The sequence below is a fragment of the Neopelma chrysocephalum genome, unplaced genomic scaffold (genome assembly GCF_003984885.1).
Source record: "Neopelma chrysocephalum unplaced genomic scaffold, ASM398488v2 Primary Assembly neopelma1_25, whole genome shotgun sequence".
Classification (NCBI taxonomy): domain Eukaryota; kingdom Metazoa; phylum Chordata; class Aves; order Passeriformes; family Pipridae; genus Neopelma; species Neopelma chrysocephalum.
In genome coordinates, this window is record NW_020897694.1 from 38,201,702 (window position 1) to 38,222,253 (window position 20,552).

General features: G+C 39.6%; 1 protein-coding gene across 3 annotated transcripts in view; it reads left to right on the forward strand.

The window, feature by feature from the left end:
• Positions 1 to 14,321, forward strand: part of NCK2 (NCK adaptor protein 2) — a 72,453-nt gene extending 58,132 nt beyond the window's left edge. For all 3 annotated transcript variants that reach the window (XM_027674981.1, XM_027674982.1, XM_027674983.1), the window contains 2 exons: positions 1,656 to 2,377; positions 11,706 to 14,321. In XM_027674981.1, the coding sequence (XP_027530782.1) occupies positions 1,656 to 2,377; positions 11,706 to 11,900 (917 nt within the window). In that variant the 3' untranslated portion in view covers positions 11,901 to 14,321. The remainder of the gene's footprint in view (positions 1 to 1,655; positions 2,378 to 11,705) is intronic.
• Positions 14,322 to 20,552: the final 6,231 nt, after the last annotated feature.

The window sequence follows — 20,552 nt, forward strand, 5'->3', positions numbered from 1 at the left end:
GATAAAAATTTCCAGTCTTGGCAGAGATCAGAGCCTGACCAGCTTCCCATTAGCGCTTGCTTGGACACTCTTTTCCTGTGATTGTCTCCCCTAGTACAATAAGCTGCTTTCCCTCATTTTGCCTGAAAGTGCAGCTGCCGGCTCTCGGCTGAAATGGTGTAGTTAGAATGACATTAGGATGTAGCAGGCTCCAGCAGGAAGCAAGGAGCTGCTGGGGCAGGTCAGGAAACACTTTAAGATGATCAGAATTTTCTGCCATGTTCTGAGACCATAAGACTGTATTAATTAATGTATTTAACCCTTCTGGTCAGCGATCTCTGCATGGTTGTGTGTGTATTGTTTGTCCGTGCTGTACAGATAAGCCTGTGAAATAAGCAAAGTTTTGTGTTGAACAAACAGCTTTGCTGAAGTATATACTCACAGTATATGCAAGTACATATATGTCCATATATATTAAAACACACATTTTGGCAGTGGAGTGGCGAGATTGAATAGTACTGAATTGTTAAAAATGAAATACCATACATCTCCTTATTTCAGATGATTTGAAGAAACAAAACCAAAGTACCTTTTTTTTGTTTTCCTTCCATTCAATCTTCCATAATCGGTGTGTGCACTCTTGTGTCTCAACTAAATATCTTGCCTGCCAGCTGGGCTCTGGGACCATGGAGAAAAGTACAAATGCTCCTATTTCAGTATTGGTTTTGCTTTCTACCCCATGTGTGACATTTTGGGTGTTGCTTGGTTTTGTGCTATACTGAGACTTTGTCTTTTGTTTTCAGAACTTTTATAAGCGAATTTTACAGGAGTGGGCTGCTTGTTCCCTTTATTGTTTTGTTTATATATGAGCTGAAGCAGTCCTTGCTGCAAAAAATTGAAAATACACTGTGTTGTGCAGTTTTTCTTCCATATTTGAACAGTCATTAGCATGGTTCCTCTAATTAGAAAAAAAAAATTGCATGTTTAATGTTGCTACTTCTGTGCATTGTATTTCACACTATAATTAAAGCTGTGACAGTACATCAGAATTTACAGATTATAGGGAAACAAATGCAAATGATCTTCCTCACTGTCAGGTTTACGCTGTCATAGTACATGATGAAATGTAGATGAAAGAGGTGTGGATTTCAGAAGGGGGCTTGCAGTTGGAAGGAGTTGCAGCTGTACCTGCTAGGGGACTGCCTGAAGAACAAAGAGAGCAAAACATAATCTGCAGAGAAACTTTTGTTTTTATTTCTGTGCTTGCTAATTTTCGTAGATTTTCTTTCACTTGTTGTTTGAACCAAATTAAAGTCATCCCTAAAATTAAAGGGCATGGTCATTTGGCTGGAAAGAGCAAACTCTGAAACGTCCCAGTGACTAGCTTTTCTTCTAGGGAAGAAACCAGTGTGTTTAAGTGTGTTTAATCTCTGGTACTTCTGAGAAGAGAATAGAAGTCATTATAACACAAATTGCTCCTTACCTAATGGTGCATTAACTGGATGTTAATGAGAATCTCTTAGAGGTGTTGCTATTTCCTGAATATGTAGTGTTACAGAAGAGATCTCCATTTAGCAGTGTTGTTGAAGTGATGGAACAGCATGTCACCAAAACCAGTGTTTGCAGTCTGGGGACAAGCATTCCAAGTGACCACTTTACATTTCTGTCTTTTACAGGCTTGGGAAAAACCAAGAGAAAGACGAGTGCGAGAGACGCCTCACCCACTCCCAGCACAGACGCAGAATACCCATCCAACGGCAGCAGCGCCGACCGGATTTACGATCTTAACATTCCAGCCTACGTGAAATTTGCCTATGTTGCAGAGAGGGAGGATGAACTGTCCCTTGTTAAAGGATCCCGAGTGATTGTCATGGAGAAGTGCAGCGACGGCTGGTGGAGAGGTAGCTACAACGGACAGATCGGCTGGTTTCCTTCGAACTATGTGGTAGAGGAGGTTGAGGAGGCAACTGCAGATTCACCAAGCTTTCTCAGCCTAAGGAAAGGCGCTTCTATGAGTAATGGCCAGGGCACCAAAGTACTCCACATTGTTCAGACACTGTATCCATTCAGCTCCGTCACAGAAGAAGAGCTCAACTTTGAAAAAGGGGAAACGATGGAAGTCATTGAAAAGCCTGAAAATGACCCAGAATGGTGGAAATGTAAAAATTCCAGAGGGCAAATTGGTCTTGTTCCTAAAAACTATGTAGTAATCATTAGTGATGGTCCTACCATTAACACTTCTCATCCACCTCAGATAAGCTACACAGGACCATCTTCTACAGGACGGTTTGCTGGAAGAGAATGGTATTATGGGAACGTTACCCGACACCAAGCAGAATGTGCCCTGAACGAAAGGGGAGTGGAAGGAGATTTCCTTGTTAGAGACAGTGAATCTTCGGTAAGTGCTGCTCAGCCCAGCAGGTTTGTAATCCCCCATGCGTGGGGTACCAGCATGGCAGTGAATAGATCCCCTCTTTTCACCCTTAAAGAAGCAAACAAGTCTTCAGAGCTACCAACCAATGCACTTACTGCTTGTGAGAATCAATCTGTTAGTGAAATGCAGTGGCATTTACACTGAAATTTCACAGCTGTGGTCTGTATTATCCAGGGATTTTTTTTAATTACTGGACAAGCAAGTAAATATTTCAAGTTTCCATTTGACTTTTCTTGTGTTTCTCTTGCAATCCTCAAATTTACAGTGCTACAAGATAAAATAATTCTAGCTAATTGAAAATTTGGTCATTAATTTGATCTTAAAGCTAATTTCGAATAGTCTTTGGATTGGTCCATTTTGTTCTTTTAATTGAATAACTACATAGGTTCTTTATTGGTTGAAGTCCCATTTTAATGTATTTCTGATCTACTTAGATCATTTAGGTTTTAATAAGGTAAAGTTATTATTGTATCTAGGTAAGATTATGATATACAACAGAGAGAGTCAAGTCAGCAGCTCATATGCCTTGTAAATTGAGCCTTGATGGCATCAGAGGGATATAACTAATACTGATTATGGTTCACTGTAATTCTGAAAGTTCAAATTTAAAATTCATCTGAAAGGACTTAAATGTATGCTGAGACCAGAGAATTCACACTCAAAATTTAATTATCCCTTGACTGTGATTTTGAAAAGATGACAGATTTTAATCTTACATTATATGTATAATTGACAAAATTGACAAAGTCAATTCTGTAACAGTCCCAGATATTTTTATCTGAATACAGTATTTTCTGATTAAATTTCAGGCATCTTTCCTTGACAAATTTGCTCTGCAGAAGACATGAGAGCTATTAAGCTACCCTTTCTTTGAAACTCTGTGTCATTGAATTCCTATTTCTGCTTAATTGTAATCACTAAATAAAGGCAAATGCAAATAAACCACAGCAGAACAGGAAGAAAAATAATGATTAAATAAAAATAAGCCAGAGAAGGACAGGAAGAAAAATAGAAATTTAGAAATCATAACTGACTTACAGAGGCTGAGAGGAATCAAGTTTGTTTAGTCAACAGAAGAAAAGACTGATGTGGGACATACGGTCTTCTAAAATGTAGAAAGCCACTGGAGGATTATGGTAGTCATTAAATTACAGTAGTTCAGCTGTCTCTTTAAGGCAGCATCCTGTCTGATAGGGGCAGGCAGAATACTGGATGTAGTGTACTCTTGGTGTGTCTGTCCAGCAGGTAGAAGCTCACTTTCAGATCTGGATGCTGCATTGTGATTTACCTTGAGACTGTAGCTATAAATTTTCTTCTGCCTTTTGGGAAAGTACCAGAAGAACAGTTTGAAATACATTACTTAAAATACAGTGACCACGATGCTATGGCTTGATTTTTTTTGCTCTTAGGAGTCTACCTCTTATCTCTGGAGTAAATGAATTTCCTTGAAAAAACACCTTTTAGTTTAATATGATGTCATAACACTAAATGCTAGAACACAATAACCTTTTAGTTTAATATGATGTCATGACACTGAATGCTTGTATTCAAAGCAGTTTCAAATTTGCTGCCTGCATTGTTGTTGGAGAGATCATTGCTTGTGGAGCACAAAAAGATTAGTTCAGAATGTGGTCTTCAAACTGTTTCCGGTATCTAACACTTACTGGAACCCCAGAAAATTTACCCTATTCATATTACAGCAAGTTTTTTGCACACCCACAAAAAAAACCCCAACATGCTGAATTGGGGAACTTACCTTTTTTCCTGATTTTTCTACTCTTGATGAGGTCTTGAAAATCCTGTATTTGGGGGTTGTTTTAGCAATGAGAAAACTGTAGTTAGGCATGTAAATGCCCCCTTTGTCTTAGTACTATTTGAGAGTTTTAGTTTTTATTAGGTTTAAAGGAATAATTTACTGCATCTCAAACTTTTGTCTGCTGTAATCTTTATGTGTCATACCATCATATAGTTTATGTATGTGAATTATAAAACATTGGGGATTGCTAGTTTTTTCCCTGAAGTGCCAGAAGTGATATAAGTGAATGGGCATACTTGATAGCATTGAGAAAAAGATCATAAAAAATCTATTTCAAGCTTATTATGTATGGAATGAAGGAAGAGTTTAGTAATAACCCTTAAATTCCTGAAGGTTGCTGTATTTCACATGCATGACTACAGAGGGTGTTCATGCTGTGGCTTAAAGTCACCAGGAGTGTCTGCACAATCCAAACAAAAGATCTTGATTAGAGAGACCAGACTGAACAGAGCCAAGTTGTCAGCTCTCTGGTTTGCTCTTTCCACCAGACAGCACTTCCCATTACATTGTGTTGTGAACCCACATATTAAAGCTGTGAATGCAGGGGTTATTCCTTTCTGAAAAAGCCCATAGATAAAACTGTGAATCATCCTGTTAATTCTGTGTCTGATTTTTGACCTCTTTTAGGGTTTTCTGTAGCCTTCTGTCACCACAGTTACAAAAATTCATCTGTATAAAAGTTTTCCTTGGATTTCTTTGAGTTTTGCTCTTATTACTGAGTTATGAAAAGCTCTCCTTGTATAGAGGAAGGTTTGTGTTATTCTGTATTCTCTTGATGAGACTGTCATGTTTTTGCATTTTACGTGCTAGTAGTTGCAAGATTTTACAATGTTTCTCTAGGTTTAACTTACCAGATGTTTGTCTCACAGCTAGATTCCTTTAGCCAAAAATATTCTCTTCAGTTACACTTACATCTGAGGGATGCTGCCATGGTGGAGAATATCCTGAGATGAACTCTGTAAGTTAGCTAGGAGCCTGATAATCTTCATTAATTACGAAATACTATTATTAGAACCATAAACTTACTTGAACCATTTAAGCCCATGGTTTATGTAACAGGCACAGTTACCTACTGATAACGTTTTTGCATCTGTTACACCTAGGTAATGTCACCTTAGTTTTGGAGATCTAAAAGAACTGGCACATACCTAGTTAGAAATACTGCTTGATTTGTTCTTTCTTTGCAGGCTGCTAGGTTGATGAAGTTTATAGTCTTATTTAAGTAGCACTCATCAACAAAAAGTGTAGATTTAACCTATGCAGTCTCTGTACAGCACCTTCTTACCATTTTGAATTGCAGGCTCTTCAGTGGTCAGATTTTTGTTCTCTTTGTGTAGTTCCTAACACAAGACAAACAGGTCTTGACTGACACTAGTGGCCTGGGCTGGGTGGGTGATCATCATGCTTTGAAGATCTCAGATTTCACTAAGTAGAGAAGCAAATTTGGGTAGAAGAGGATTGTTTTGTTCAGATTCACCCTGGGAAACAAGTATGTTTGCTAGTGCTGTAGCTAACAGGAAGCAGTAGTATGTCAGCTCTAGCTTCTGAGCAGAGCCTTTGCTGCAGACACCCTTAGGCTTCAAAGGGAGCTTCTGTCAGAACTTGTGGGCCCCTTGCCTTCTGCTGTGGGTGGGTGCAAAACTAGTGATTAGACAAACACCAGTGCTTCGTAGTTCTATGAGGTCTTCTCATGAAGCAGAGGTGGTGTTATTTTTCTCAGACTAGTTCTGTTTATTAGCATGAATGAGCTATGCAAATTTTTTGATGATTTCAGGAGCAATTATTCATTAGGAAGTAATGGCTACCTTCTACTGGTAGCATCACAGCTATCAAATTATAGTACCCCATCCTAAATGGAGTTTCGGGGTATAGTTTTAAGATGGTACTGACAATTGTAGGTTGTATTAAGATGATACTGAGGATTGTAGGTGTGTCTGGATTTGTGTCAATTCTTTGAGATCATATTTAGCTCCTGTGTTCTTTTTCCAGCAATAGTGACAATAGAGGAAGGAGGCACAGGTTGAGAATTTGTATGTTTTTATGTAGCATTCATGGTCCCATATTTTCCTGGGGTTTTAATCCTGCAGCTGTTGGATAGAAGCAGTGAAATGTGACAACTGTTTAAAAACTGAACATTGGTCATGTTCTGTGACATGCAGTGGTTGATGAGTGCAGCGGACACGAGGAGAAAGTTTTTCTTTGAAAACAGGCATAAGGAAGTATCCTAGTGGTTTGTTTTAAATGGAAGAACAGAAATCTTATTAGAGCTATATTTGAAGATCGATGGAACCAATTCATGTTTCTGACCTGTGTAATAATGATTTCAGAACATGGCAAACATTACATAGGGGGGAGAAGAGTATTTGGTTATATCCAAATGAGATAAAAGGGGCAGAAAAAGAAATTAACGCTCCCAGATGGCTCTTTCCAGACTGACCTTAGATCTTTGGGCTATGACTTGGGTTTTTTGGCTGGGTGACTGAGAAGGAGGAGAAGTGAGGAAAAACCTGGGTATGGAAGTGGAAGGAGTTGTGGAGCCCCAGGGTGGGCTCACAGATGGGAGCTCAAAGGGTCTAGAATAGTTTGAGGAATAAGTGCATGAGAATATCTTTCTTGGAGAAAGGGCATTGCCAAATGGAATTGGACTGAAAGAAAAAATTTGAAATAAGGTATAGAATCAGTAAAAGGCTTTCAGAGGGAGCTATTTGTCACAACCTTGCCATTTATGACAAAATTATTGTTTAATTCTCAAATAGAGATTGTAAAGAGGGAACTCTCTTTTCCTGTTTAACTTGTTCTCTCTCTTATGTTGCTTTATAACTTGTTTTCATGATAGAGTTTTCAATTGGGTTTTTTGGGTTTTTTTTTAAAAGATAATGAAGTTCCTGACCAAAGAAATAAAATTAAAGGAACATCTTCCTACCTGTTGTTTTCCACATGCTGTAGGCACCAGCTAGCTTATGGTCATCTTAGTTATAGGTGAGAGTTAAAATAAAGGAATGGGAAACAATTCAAAATAGTACTGCACCTGGACTGCAGGGCTGCAGTATTACAGCTAATCTTTAATTTTCTCTTTTAGGAATTGATTTACCTTCAGGTTTAGGTCTTTCCATTTATGATGGTGCAGAAATATTCACAGGTTCCCTGTCACGAAGCTATGCTCTGTAAATCTGTTGCAGAATCATCAACTCTTCTATAGATTTCAGGGATTAAAGCTTACTTCTGACGTGCCTTTATTTAGTGTATGTCTTTTATTACTGGAAAAGTTAGTATGCAAACATCCAAATGTAGCAATTAATTTAAGACGAAAAAGGAAGAAAAACTGGCCAGCAGTTGAAACAAAATAGCTTAAACAGTAAATAAAATAAACAGACTTGAAGCAAATCCAAGGAGGTCAGCAGGGAACCAATTTAAACTGCATCAAACCAGCATAGTTTGAATTGGCAATGTTAAGAGCAATAGTTTATTTAGAGATTTTTTTTTTAATAGTCTTTTTAATGAATTTGCGTGTTTGTTAGGGTAGGAAGGAACCAAAATAAAAAGAGATACAAGTCTGATTGCTTTTGCTGTTCATATGTGAATCCTGTAGAAGTTACTACTCTGAGACCAATAAAGGGTTTCAGGATTTTTGCAACAGCTGTTCAAGCTCTTCCATCTCCTTGCACCGGATGATGACTCTCAAAAGAGTTAGATCAGCCCTTCCGCTTTTTAAAGATTTTTTTTAATTAAATCAGATCATGAAAAGAATAAACTTTGTAACATATTCTGCAGAAAATAAGTCATGATAATGTCTTCTATTTACGTATCAATCTAATTAGCAGCTCCAGGGCTGGGGAGAATAGGCAATAGTTCAGGAGAATGTTCATTCATTAAAGTTATAATTAAAATGGCAGGAATAGTATTTAGTGTATTGTGTAGATCACTTTGTAAAGATCTACGTCTGGCCAGTACCTGGGTTGTAGGACAGTAGATCAGAGGTCCAAGAGCTATTCCTCTCTGTGTCGTGAGCACATCCTTTCTGGTCTAAAGATATAGATCTTTAACAGATAAGAGGAGCTTTGGAAGCTCATAACTTTGACGTGCTGAAGACAACTGGTTTGTCAGAAAACACTGAAACCTTGCTGAGTGCAAAGTGATTATTTCACTTATTTTTAAACTTTTGTCATAACTTCTTTCCGTGTTCCTAAAACAACAAAAAAATGTTTGGTTCAGATTATGAACTTCCCATTTGTAAATTCTTCTGTTTTAAATGAGGACCTTTTGGTTACTGGTTTTTGTTTGGCGTAGACATCACCCATGGAATCAGCAGAACTTAGTCAGCAAGACTTGTTCTTGTTTTTTGAATCCTAAACAACTAGCTTGCTGTAAGTGCCACCCTCAATGCTGTCCTTGGAGAGACCCCACAGACCTGCCTGGTAGCCTGTGTTCAGAGCACAATGATCAGCATGCTGCCTGGAGCCCATGCCCTAAATTTCTCTTCTGTGAGCCCAGAGTCCCACAGCTCCTGCAGAACTTCATTTGTGCAGACCTGTGCTTTGTTACTGTTTAATGGCTTCTGCTTGGGGCCATGGAGATGCCTACTGGATCAGGTCCTAGGCCTATGTGGTTATGGCCGCCAGAGGGTTTGTCTGCACTGTATTTGCGGCCTTAACCACAGCACAGTGTTAGTACAGCTGGGTTAACTTTAACCCAGTGGGGTAGGTGCTGAAAATAGGCCAGTCTTGGTGTGAGCTCTGTGCAGGCTTGTTTGTGATGCTCCTGAGGTAGGGGTTTAATATCAGAGATAGCTGGCTTAAAATAGCAGTTTTCAAACTTGGACTTAGGATGACAGGGCATGAAACATATCTTGGGTGGAGCATTGGAAATCCCAAAGATATGTTCTTATGCACATTTCTTTCCGTCGCTTTCCCCCACCCTCCCCAGTCCTCTCCTCTTGGCAGACATGGAGAGTGTTCTGTCTATTTTGAGCCAATAGCTGCTCAATGCCAGAAGAAGCCTTCCTGACAGAGCCTACACTGACCCAGTCGAGGCCTGGTGACACTGGGTTATAGGTGGAAGAAGTAATTCTCCTACGGGTGTTACGTAAAATATTTTTAAAGAAGTGATGCTTGTTGATCTGGAATGTAGAAGAGGGTTAGTCCAAAGATGTGGGGAGCTTGCTGCTGCCTTGAGCAGTGTAAGAGGGGAAGAGCTGCTGAACAAAGCCAAGGTGCGAGTCTGGGGAGTTGGACCACAGCCAGATCAACAGGCACACAGGAGCTTTGTTTGCTGTGAGCAGGGCACATGGAGTCAGAGGGAAGGCAGAGGAAGCATTAGGACTAAAACAGGTGAGGCGGGGATACAAAGGATGAGATTTTGGGATAAGGCAGAACATGAGGGATGTGTAGGGCAGAATCAAGGACAGCATGCCTGAGAAAATGCTATCCTACAGCTTATTTGGGTATGTACTCAGTGTGTATCTGACCCCTGCAAATGCAGTGTAGAGGACTTGGTGGCTGTGGTTTTGCGAGACAAAGTCTGGTGGCAGCAGTAACATGCCAGGGCTCCTGAGCCCTCTCCTTTGTCCTCTGCAATGCCGCAACTGTGCTCGGGGTGTTTCCTAAGGCAATGCCAGATGGTCCCTTGTGGGTTTTGTTTAGCATGGACAAGTTCAGGTTTGCAGTGGCCCAGCTGGAGCAGCAGTGTGGCAGGGGGTTGTGTCTGAAGCCTGGCACGTGCCTTCAATGGTTTGTGCCTGAAGCTGTGCCTTCAGTGGACTGAGACCCTGCAGCAGTACCTCTACAGTCACATCAGGCATTACTTATCTCCATTAAATGCTTGCTACAAACTCTAGTGTGTGCTTTTTATGTTTTCCTGGTGGCTGGCGACACCTGCTTCCATCCACCTATCACAGGGCAAACCCATACTCCCATCTGACACATCCCACTCCTACGGGGAAGGGACAACCCAAGATTCGTAGATGGCTGTCATCAAAAAAGGAATGGCAAAAACCAGAAGGATCCAAAAAAACCTCATGAAGTTTTATTAGCAAGCTACACACTCGGCATAGAAATTCATGTATGTTTTGCCCCTGCCTTCTAATAGGAAAAGAAATAATAAAAGATATTAAAAGAAAGTGAAAGGGAGATCAGATGGGAAAAGAAAGGAGATCACTAGTTCTGGGTCCAGCGTCAACCCAGCCAACAGGGTGTCCAGGATCCTGGGGGTGCATCACCAAGGCTTTGTGGGGGTGCCTTATTCTAAGTAAGTTTTCCCCACCCTGGAATTAGGTTTCTTGCTCTTCATATAAATGTGTTAGCATGTGTAGTCTGTTCTTCTGGACCTTTCTGGAAATGGGTTGAGGGAGGAAGGGGGGGGGGGCTTTGAAAGTCTTTTGGTGGTCTTGATCCCCCTCTGCTGGACTTGCCTGCTCCTTGACCCATTCCTGCACCTGCATTGTTCTGTACTGTGCAGTCTCCATGGACCAAAACAGGGAAATTGGCCACAGAAATGTGCTGCCCTACCTCTGTACATCCCCATTTTCCAGCCACATTCTGTTCTAACTTGCCTGCTTGAATGGTCATCAGTATTTGAGGCACAGCAACACGTTAAATCCTTATTGCCCAGGCTTCTACACTATCTCTGTAACCAGCCAGCAGTGGTTGATGGCTAGAGATGGAGTTCAGCTGGAAGCTAGGGACAGTGTGTCCTTTCTACCGTCCTATGGTGACATGTGAAGCAGAAAGTGGAATGGCCTCATCCTGGCTGTTTGGATGACAGCGCTCTCTTTGTTAAAGCAACTGATTGCCAAGACGAAGAGATTTATCATGAGAAATTGTTCGGTTCTGAATAACTTAATTAATGCTTAAATTTTCTCTTTTGTGGGAGGTGGTGTGATGGTGAGATTTGTACTGTGTTTTTATTCTATAGCTTTATCTTTTTTTACAAAGAAGGTGTACTCAGTGGAAGAAATGATTCCCCATGCATGTGTTAATGAAGATAAAAGGTGAATGTGTTTTTGTCTTTTGCAATGCAAAGCAAGAACAGCCCTCTAGTGGTCACAGCTCTAAAAAAAGTGATATGGGGAATTTTCTTCATCTCACCTAAGCAATATTGCAATAATTGCTTTCTCCAGGGCACTCTAGCAAGGAAGGCATACATGATAAAAGTTTTTCCCTTCTCTTTGACATTCTCGTGCTTCTAGATTGAGTAATTAAGATAATATTTGCAATTTAGTCATGTAATTGGCAACTTCAGACTGCATCTGGGGAGCTTTCACTTAACTGACTTAACTGTGCACGTTAATAACAATGGCAATTATTTATTGAATAATAGGCTATTGGGTTTCTTAAGTAGCTAAAGCACTGAGCTGTGGAACAAAGACTAACAAATTACCATCAACTGTATGACAGTTCGTTCTTGAAGCCACAAAATTACGCCTTCATTTTGTTCACGTTTGTGTAATTATTTTTTTTCTTTTTGAATTCTTCTCAACAGCCCAGTGACTTCTCAGTATCTCTAAAGGCGTCGGGGAAGAACAAACATTTCAAGGTGCAGCTCGTGGACAATGTCTATTGTATTGGGCAGCGACGCTTTAATACTATGGATGAGTTGGTGGAACACTACAAAAAGGCTCCCATCTTCACCAGTGAACACGGGGAAAAGCTATATCTTGTGAAAGCACTTCAGTGACGTTGAAGATGGACTTGGCCACCTGGGCCTCTTATAACTTACAAGCCTTAGGTCCTAAATTCACTTTTATAGAGCAGAGCAATATCTGAAGCAGGCTTAAGGAATAGGCTCTTTCTAAAGTGTTTGCTCTGTCAGTTGCTGTTTGTCCTTTTCTTTTTTTGTTTGTTTGCCTCTTTTTGTGTTCCAGTTCTGTTAATCTCCGACCACCTCTCTTCAGGTTGAGAGTTTCCCTTGGGTGGCCATGGTGAGCACTCACCTTCCCGGCTGAGTTCAAAACTCCCCTCTCTTGTGTACGTTTACATAGTTAGCTCAGATCAAGGAGGGGTGTTTTCAATTCAAACCAGTGTTAATCTGTTCAGATTTGCTCACACAGGCAGAACTCTCCGTTCAGAGACATCGGGCACAGTTTGAATGCACTGAAGCTGCAGCTGCTTAAGTGAGAGAGAGTAGACATAACAGTTGTGGCTGTGAGTTCTGTAGCTATACCGCTTACCGGGTAGGATATTACAAAAATTCCTAGTTCCTAGAAGCACTCTTTACACTGTACTCTGCTATTACATTGCCTCTCTGACTCTTTGTGAAGAGTACACTAATTAAAAGCATTTTGTAATAGTACTTCTTAAACTACTATGGTAAGATTGTAGTAAAAGAAAACTATCTAGTGTATTTTGGTCTGTAATTGCAACAAAGAGAAATTTTATTTGAAAGTTGATTACTAGAGAAAGAATAAATGAATCGTAAAGGCTGAATGTTTTGGTAATCTACAACCAAATGTGCCATCCACATAATGCTTTTTCCTCTTGCCCTTCTGCTTGTTTGAATTAAACGATTATGTATTTAATTCTCAAAGTAATATGTATCTGTAGCTGATTGTTGACACTAATACAGAAGATTAATAAAAACTGATCTTGGGACAGGGTGGGGCGGGCTACCAACACTATATATATATTTGCTTCACAGAAAGAAATCTTCGGGTTTTACAGAGGATGATGTGGTTGGTAGGAAGAGACACACAGAATGTTTATGAAGAAAATGCATTTTTCTCTTTTCTTTACATTTAAAGTCCTTTATGGTTTAAATATACAGTCTTTAGATGGCACATTCCTGAGATTGAAGAAGGGATCATGAGATCTCAAAATCTTGCATACTCAGTTTTTTGGATATTGTAATAAAAAAGATATTACGTCATGATGGAGTACTGGATTTATCCTTGGGTGGTAGTCCTGGTGTTACTTTGTCAACGTGAAATAGAGTGAATAATGAATTTGTTTGTCTTGGAATTTGTGTGGCCTAAAAAGGAAATGTCTGTGACTGCAGAGGACAGTTTTGATATGAGGCAGTATCTAATGGGCTCTGTCTTTCTAGTTTCTGTGATAATTAAGTCCATTGATAGCTTTAATGAAAACTGCAAGATGGACCTGTTTCCTGGTACCTTTTTGCTATTAAAACACATTCCTTACCTATTCTGTATTTCAGCCAGTAGTAGTACAACTACCTCTGTGCATAACTCCAGTGCAGGATAAGCAGACACCAGCACTGTGTCTGACTTGCTTTGGGGTTAATCATGACACTGCCAGGAGACTGCACTGTACTTCTGTGAATGAATTGCAGTCTTGCTCAGATCCAAGAGGCAAGTACAATTTTTGAAGTTCTACGCATCTACTATTTTCCCACCACTCTTGAAATCTTATTTCTGTAAGGTTTTCTGAATTGACAACTGTATTTGAATTAAAAACTGTATTTTTCTGTATGTGCATTAACTAAAAGTTGGGCAGTGATACTCGTGCTTGGTAAAGCTTAATGAAGGAAAGCAGTGATTCAGAGCAATCCAAAATGATCATGCATTATCCTGAAGAGCACCTATCCGTGACTGTCTTCTAAGAAGATAGAAGTTCTCCTTAGGAAGTTGATGAGAAGTACCAGTTGTTTACAATCTACCTACAGAGGAACTCCACAATGGGCTACTTCTTAAACTTCATGAGTGAATTCTGCAGAGAATGTAGGGTTTTGCCTTCTAATACCTAGTTTTTAATTAGGTGAATCTAAGCATGTACCGGGTATGGCAATGACATTAAGAAAGTCAACTGTATGTTATATAAGCATTTTCAGGTTTCAGTGAAATGCTTTTCAGTCTCATTGTCTCTTTGTAGTATTTGGAAAAAGTATATATGGGAATGGTTTACCTTTTCAGTAAACTGATTATGCTAATTACTCTTTCATGCCCCTTTGTTCATTTCTTTTCTGAAATATTCCCTGGTTTCCTGTCCAGCCTTTGTATTCCTCTTGCAATTTTTTTCACCTTTTTCTACAGTCCCTTTTTACAAGCTCTCTTAGTTCCTAACTCCTTTCTAGTCTTAGTAGCTTAGAACTAAATCAAATACATATAAATGAAGATTTAATTATATGCTTTATATTTTAATGCTTTGTTAAATTTTGTTTGGATTTGTTACCTCATCCTCTGTAAACAGCTTCTGTGTCTTAAGGTGTGAATTGTTGAAGTTTGCATTTTTTTGGAAGCTGTTAGTTAATTTATGACGAAGTGCTGTAAATGACTAGCTCAAATAATATTTTTCTTTTAAATAAGTCTCACCTGGGTTTTGCCCATGCTATATTTAATCAGTGTGGTTTCCATTCAACAGGCTCATTAATAGTTCTTCAGTTGTTCCTGTCTTTACTAACTGAGATATATTCATGCAAGTTTTGCTGCTTTTTGCTGCCCTTTTGGCATGTTTTGTTGCATTTGGCCCAAGCATTAACAATCTTCAGTACTAACTGCTTAATAAAGGGGCAGTAGACATGGATTTTATTTTTATTTTCCTATTTTATATATACCTTTCAATTATTTGACAAAACCTCAGCCTTATTTTTTAACTATTTATAGCCTCTTTGTCAAAGCTTGGGGGAGGGGTGTTTTTTTTTAATACGAGTGGAGTCATGGTCACCTGAGTTTCTTTGCCTGCAGTATTCATTAAAAGCTCAAATAATTTCTGATGGAGTAGAAGTGGTGATTTTTCTTTATGCTGTTCAGTCTGGCTTTTCCCATCATACCTGGTTTGTACAGGTCTATAAGTTGTACCTCTAAGTATTATTCCTGTGCAGCTGTTAGTGTTTTGTTGCCTTGTTTGTGATTATAGAGGAATATGAGTGAGTTGTCTGAATCCATAGTAATTACTGTATTTTCCATGCAGTGTAAAGAATTTGAGATCCATGTTTTCGATTTTAGCTCTGGGAGCTTGTTGACAAGTTCCCACTTGAAGTTATCTTGACTGTTGGTGGTATCACCCCTTTTGGTATCACATATTAGATGGGAACAAATTAGTAAAGGATTAATCTAAGAGTGACTGAGAGCATGCCAGGCAAACTCACGTGGATCTAGTGTATCATAAAAGCAAATCATTTGCTTAGTCTTTGCTTTTGGGGAGAGGAAAAAGGCAATAAAGATGTTCAGTTGGGTATTTAACAAGAATGTGGACTACATGAATGAACTGTAAAGTCCCACACTTGAATGATTCTGCTTAGTGTTCTCTATTCGGATATTTTTATCTCATAAATTTGTATTAAATCCTTAAAGTTTATAACTGTTTTCCCAAGCCTTTATTGTAGCTTTTCTGGTACTATAAAGTTTGGTCTGGTTTAATGGTTTCACTATGAGGAAATAGAGATCTTCCACACTTAGAATGATAACTTTTGTTATAACACAAAGTTGGGGTACTTTTAAAATGCCATCATACAATATCACCTGTAAAAATGAGTCAGATTTTTGCCTAAATTGTGAATCAAAAACTAGAAAATTGATCACAGTTCTTTTGAATTAGGTCTGGCAATTTACTTAGCAAAAGCTACTAAATAATTGTAAGGGCATTTTCTTGGTCTTAAAACTAGTTTAATTCTGTGCTTTAGAGGTAAATTAAACTTGTGCAGTCTTGACAATCTGAATCTAACCAGTTCTGCTTTCATACTCCAGTGGGATGGGATGACTCATTTTTAAATGGAAACTCATTAACATATTTATAATGGTAAATTGTGAAAGTTGTATTGCTAAAGCAACTCTGAGTTCTTAAAATGCACTAGTAACCCTGAATCTTCCTATTCCTTTCTCTTCAGTACATTCAAAATTCACTGTTGTTTTTTATAAAGTGGGAAAGTGCAAACCAGCAAGAGCACAGGATGCACAGTCCTGAAGAGTGTTACAGGTCACACCTGGACCATGTGAATGAAGGTTTGTAGAATAAAAGGAGGATGCAAGTAAACGTTGCTGTTCACTCACTGTTTGCACCTAGGTGGAATAAGCTTTTGAGTAATAGGTAAATCAATTTTGCAATACTGTTCTAGAAAGTATACTGCAATTACAACCCAAATGTGCAGCAGCTTTAATATGTGCTAACAATGTCTAATGTGTGTATGTTCCATTGCCAGTGTCTTGTGAAAGCAGTAGCTTACTGTCTTTTTCTCTATTTTAGGTGGATATTCATACCTGTAGCTGTTGTATATAGTTATAGTTTGTTGGAAAATCTAACACACAGAATGGTTTTTGACCTAAATTGACTTCACATGAAAAATAGCTTATATATAATATACTTAAAACTGTAGTATTTTCTGGTCCTTTGCATGCTACTGGGACCATATGCTCTTTTTGTATTTCAAAATGCAAGTTTTTTCTGGCATATTCTTAGTGTTTCTTTTCTTGTTAGAAAATAGGTTGTCTCCCCTGTTGTTACTTGCAATATCCACCCAAGCTGATACAGAAGCTGACTAATAGAAGTGGCATGTAACCATTGACAGATTAGGCAAGTTTTTCCTTGCATTTTCTTTCCCATGTGGTAATATTAAACCTTTTAAGAGTGGGAGGTTAAACAAAAAGAAATAAAGACGACTTTTTAACTTGACAGGGTATCTTCAGCAGTGGGAGTTCACAGTTATGAGAAAAAAGTAGCAGGTAAGAAATGTTCTTTTCTATTTTCTTAAATGGATTTAATTTAGCTTGATATATGTGGCACTAGTACATAAAATATTACAAAGGTTAACAAATTAATGCTGATTTAGTCCACCTTACTGAAGGATTGGATGGATAAAATTGTTAATCTCAATGTCCTACTCTAAGAAAATAGTAGTTATCTTAAAAGGGCAGAACTGGGATTTTGGGGACTTTTTTGTTGGTGCTGGGATTTTTTTGTTTTGATTTTTGAGGGAAGACTTCAAAAGTGGTGTCTTGCTCCAGTTTTCAAGCCGTATTTTGCTTCTGAGCTTCTTCCCAAGAAACATCTCTTGGGTGTGAGCCAGGCCACAGAGAGTATGTTTACTGGAATTATTCTCCTAGCTGTAATTGAAACTGGTGGTGAATAATGGATTACTTTTTTTTTTTTAAATTTTGATCTCCATTAGATTGGATACATACATCTATATGGTAATTAATTAGTGGGTTCTGTGGGTTACTGACTTAGTTTTTCATCTGGGTTCAACTCTCTCAAGTTAAAATAAGCTTGATGATTTTTTCTTTTAATTTCTTTTTACGTCACAGAACCGGTAGTGCGTTCAGTGCAATTATAATTGGTTATGCAAAGAAGCCCTTCAGTTGTGGGCAGCTGGTATGTTTGGAATACTAAGTCCATAGATGATGATGATGATAATACAACCCTAAAGAATTGCAAGTAATGGCACCAGCAGACAATCAGAGAGAACAGGCTCCTGACATCATTAAACAAATATCTTGATGGTTTCTCTTTGGCGAATTAGGATGTTTATTTTCATTTGAATATAGATAGCTGTCATGGTTTGAGACAGCCCAAAATCCAATTCTGATTTCTAGCCCCCCTCCCACATCTCAACCCCATGTGAGATGGGTTTTCCAGACAAAAACACAAGACTCAATATGGGGGGAAAGGAATATATTACAGGACTGTACAAATAAATAAATACTTATACTATAATTACATATAATCTTAACTCTATTTCTATCTCTACCATGACAGTAATATTTACAGTGGGCCAAAATCTCCCTCCAAATAAAAGTCCAGGAGAGAAGAAGAAGAAAAGACCCCTTCCAGTCTCTCAGCAGCAGGTCTCTCTAGGCAGCAGGCTCTTCTTCTCTTCCATGCAGCAGAAGCAGTTGCTGGCTCCCTGCCAGCACACACGAGGGAGGCCTCCAAGCCTCTCTCGGCCCTCTGTCTTCAAAATGGGAGTCTTTCCATGGGCTGCAGTACCCCAGACAAGGTCGCTCCACCACGGTCATATCACGAAGCACAGGGGTCTTCATGACAGTCTGGTATCCTCAGGGGAAATCAAGCCCCTGTGCAGAGCTCCCATGCTCTGACTCAAAGATGGCTGCCAGCTTCTCTGAAGCTGCAGCAGGGGGGCCAAGGTCACCCCACACACACACACATTCCTTTGGCCGTCCTGGCTTATCTCTCAGGAGGCCGAAGCTTCTTAGCTCCTCTCTGTAGTGCATACTGCACTCCAAGACTCTTTCAAGTGAGTCCAATCATCCTCCTCTCTCTCAGAGGAGTCTCCAAGGGAGTTTGGGGGTTTTGGTTATTCAGTTCTTACCCCCACAAACTCTGTTCCTGCTGCTGGCTCGGTTCTCTTGTCCTGCTTTCTGCTGCTGGCTCTTTTCCTCTCTTTACTCAGCTCGCAGAAGTTTTCTGTCTGCTTCCTCGGTTCTTATCAGTTGGCTCTTTGCCACTGCTCTTCGGACGCTGCTGTTCTGCTGCTGCTCCGTCGCTGCTCCCAGCGTCTCCCACTGCTGCTTACCAGGGAGAAACTCCCCCAGCTCCTAGCCACAGGCACTCAGCCCAGCTAACACTGTTCCGAGTCCCTGCAGCCCCCAACCGGGGGCTGGGGGGGGGGGCAAAGCCCCAAGGGGCCGGAGCCCCTTCCTCGTGGCCTCTACAACATGGCCACCACTTCTTCAACAAGAAGAACCACTCCCTCTTTTCCGATCCAGAGAGATATGTTTATATTTTGCAGGAGCACTGATTGGGTCAAACCCCAAGGGTCACCACCCCCTGGGGGTTACCACTTTTCTAGTTTCAGGGGGAAAACCTGGCTCAAACCACTACAATAGCTAATTTGTAAAAGTGAAACTTAACCCTTTTTTGGTGTACAGTGGGTTTATACATAAGTAAATTTCAGGAATTGGCACTGCAGGAGGAAATGTGAGTGTTGAGGCTCCAAGAAAATGAAGGGTACTGGTGTTTGTGGCAGCTTTTCCTACTGAAGATCCTTCTAGGTTTATATCCCAGTGAAGAGTGGAGTACTCCTTCGTGTTATTTGGTTTTGCACTGGCATCAGCCTGACTTTGTGCTGCCATGGCCTGACTTTGTGCTGCCATAACCTGTCTCCACCAAAGACAGGATAAGTGTGATTATGTTAGAAGATATTTTCATAATGTCAGGGCTCTTATGCAACTGCCTTTGGCTAAGCACAGAGTGCAATGTGAAGAGAAAAACAAGATGTTGAAGAACCCACCAGAAATGGTTGGGTGTCATAGAGAACTCATTAAAACCAATTATTTTTGTCCTTTGACCTTACTAATTCAACAGTGAGTGCTGGCGTTATCAGTGTTTGATGTTTTGTGTTAATAAGACTCAAGAGTTGTTTCTTGTGCTAGCTGGTAACTTTAATCAGGTGTGCCCCTTCTCTAGCTTGTCTCTGTGAACTCTGTGAAATCATTCTGCTATGAAATTCAAAATGGTTTAGGAGAAATAATGTCTTCTTTTTAGCCTGCGTTTCTGATGCACCTACATTGTCAGCCTTCTCATGCTCTCTAGTATTACCTCCTCTGTAAAAATGAGAAGTCTGAACGTTTCAAAATTCAGCAATCCCAGCTCAGTCCTTTGCCATGTGGTAAGCATGAGATGACCAGTCAATGGGCCCCTTGATAGCAATATCCTATATTGCTTAACAGTGGTCTTGGAGACTTGTGTCCGTAAATTAACATAAGATTTGTCTTTTTTTTTCTTTTTTTTTGTCCTTTGGTGGGTTTTTTTCTCTCTAATTTTTCCTCAGAAATACGCATGCTTCTGTCTTTGGCAGTCCTGTTACTTCCCAGAAAGTCTCCTTGTCCTTGGCTGCTCTTCTGGAACTTTGTGACTCTTTTGGAACAATGGTGTTTCCATCCAATATTGGCTTATTGGGAAACAATACTCTTCTTTATGAATTACATGATCCTGTAGTGGGGAAAATAGGAGCCAAAGGTGCTTTCCTACATTATGCTATTTCTGGGAAGCACTTTATGCTAATAAAATGAATTCTGGCCATTCTTGAGAAAAGAAACAAAAAAAAAAGGGTAACAGGTAAGAGTTCTGGATTAAATAAAAGAGCTTTGCAAATGCTCGCAAATCATTCCAAAAGTGTAAGAATGGAGAAGCTCATTATATAGTGCAATGTCAGGAACTACTTTAGTTACTGATGGAAGGAGGAGATGACTTTCCTCAATGTTAGCAGGACACTAATTCTGCAGTAGTCTTAGAATTTCTGAAGAACAAACCCAGTCACCTTCAGGAACATATCTGAAAGCAACCTGTGCATACTACAGTTCTGAACCTTTGAGGGTAAGGCACTGCACAGGCATCTAGCTTGAATTTTTGTTATTTTACTGTTAACTGCAACGATTTTACTTTTATGATGACTCAGCTAAATAATTTTTCTTGTGTT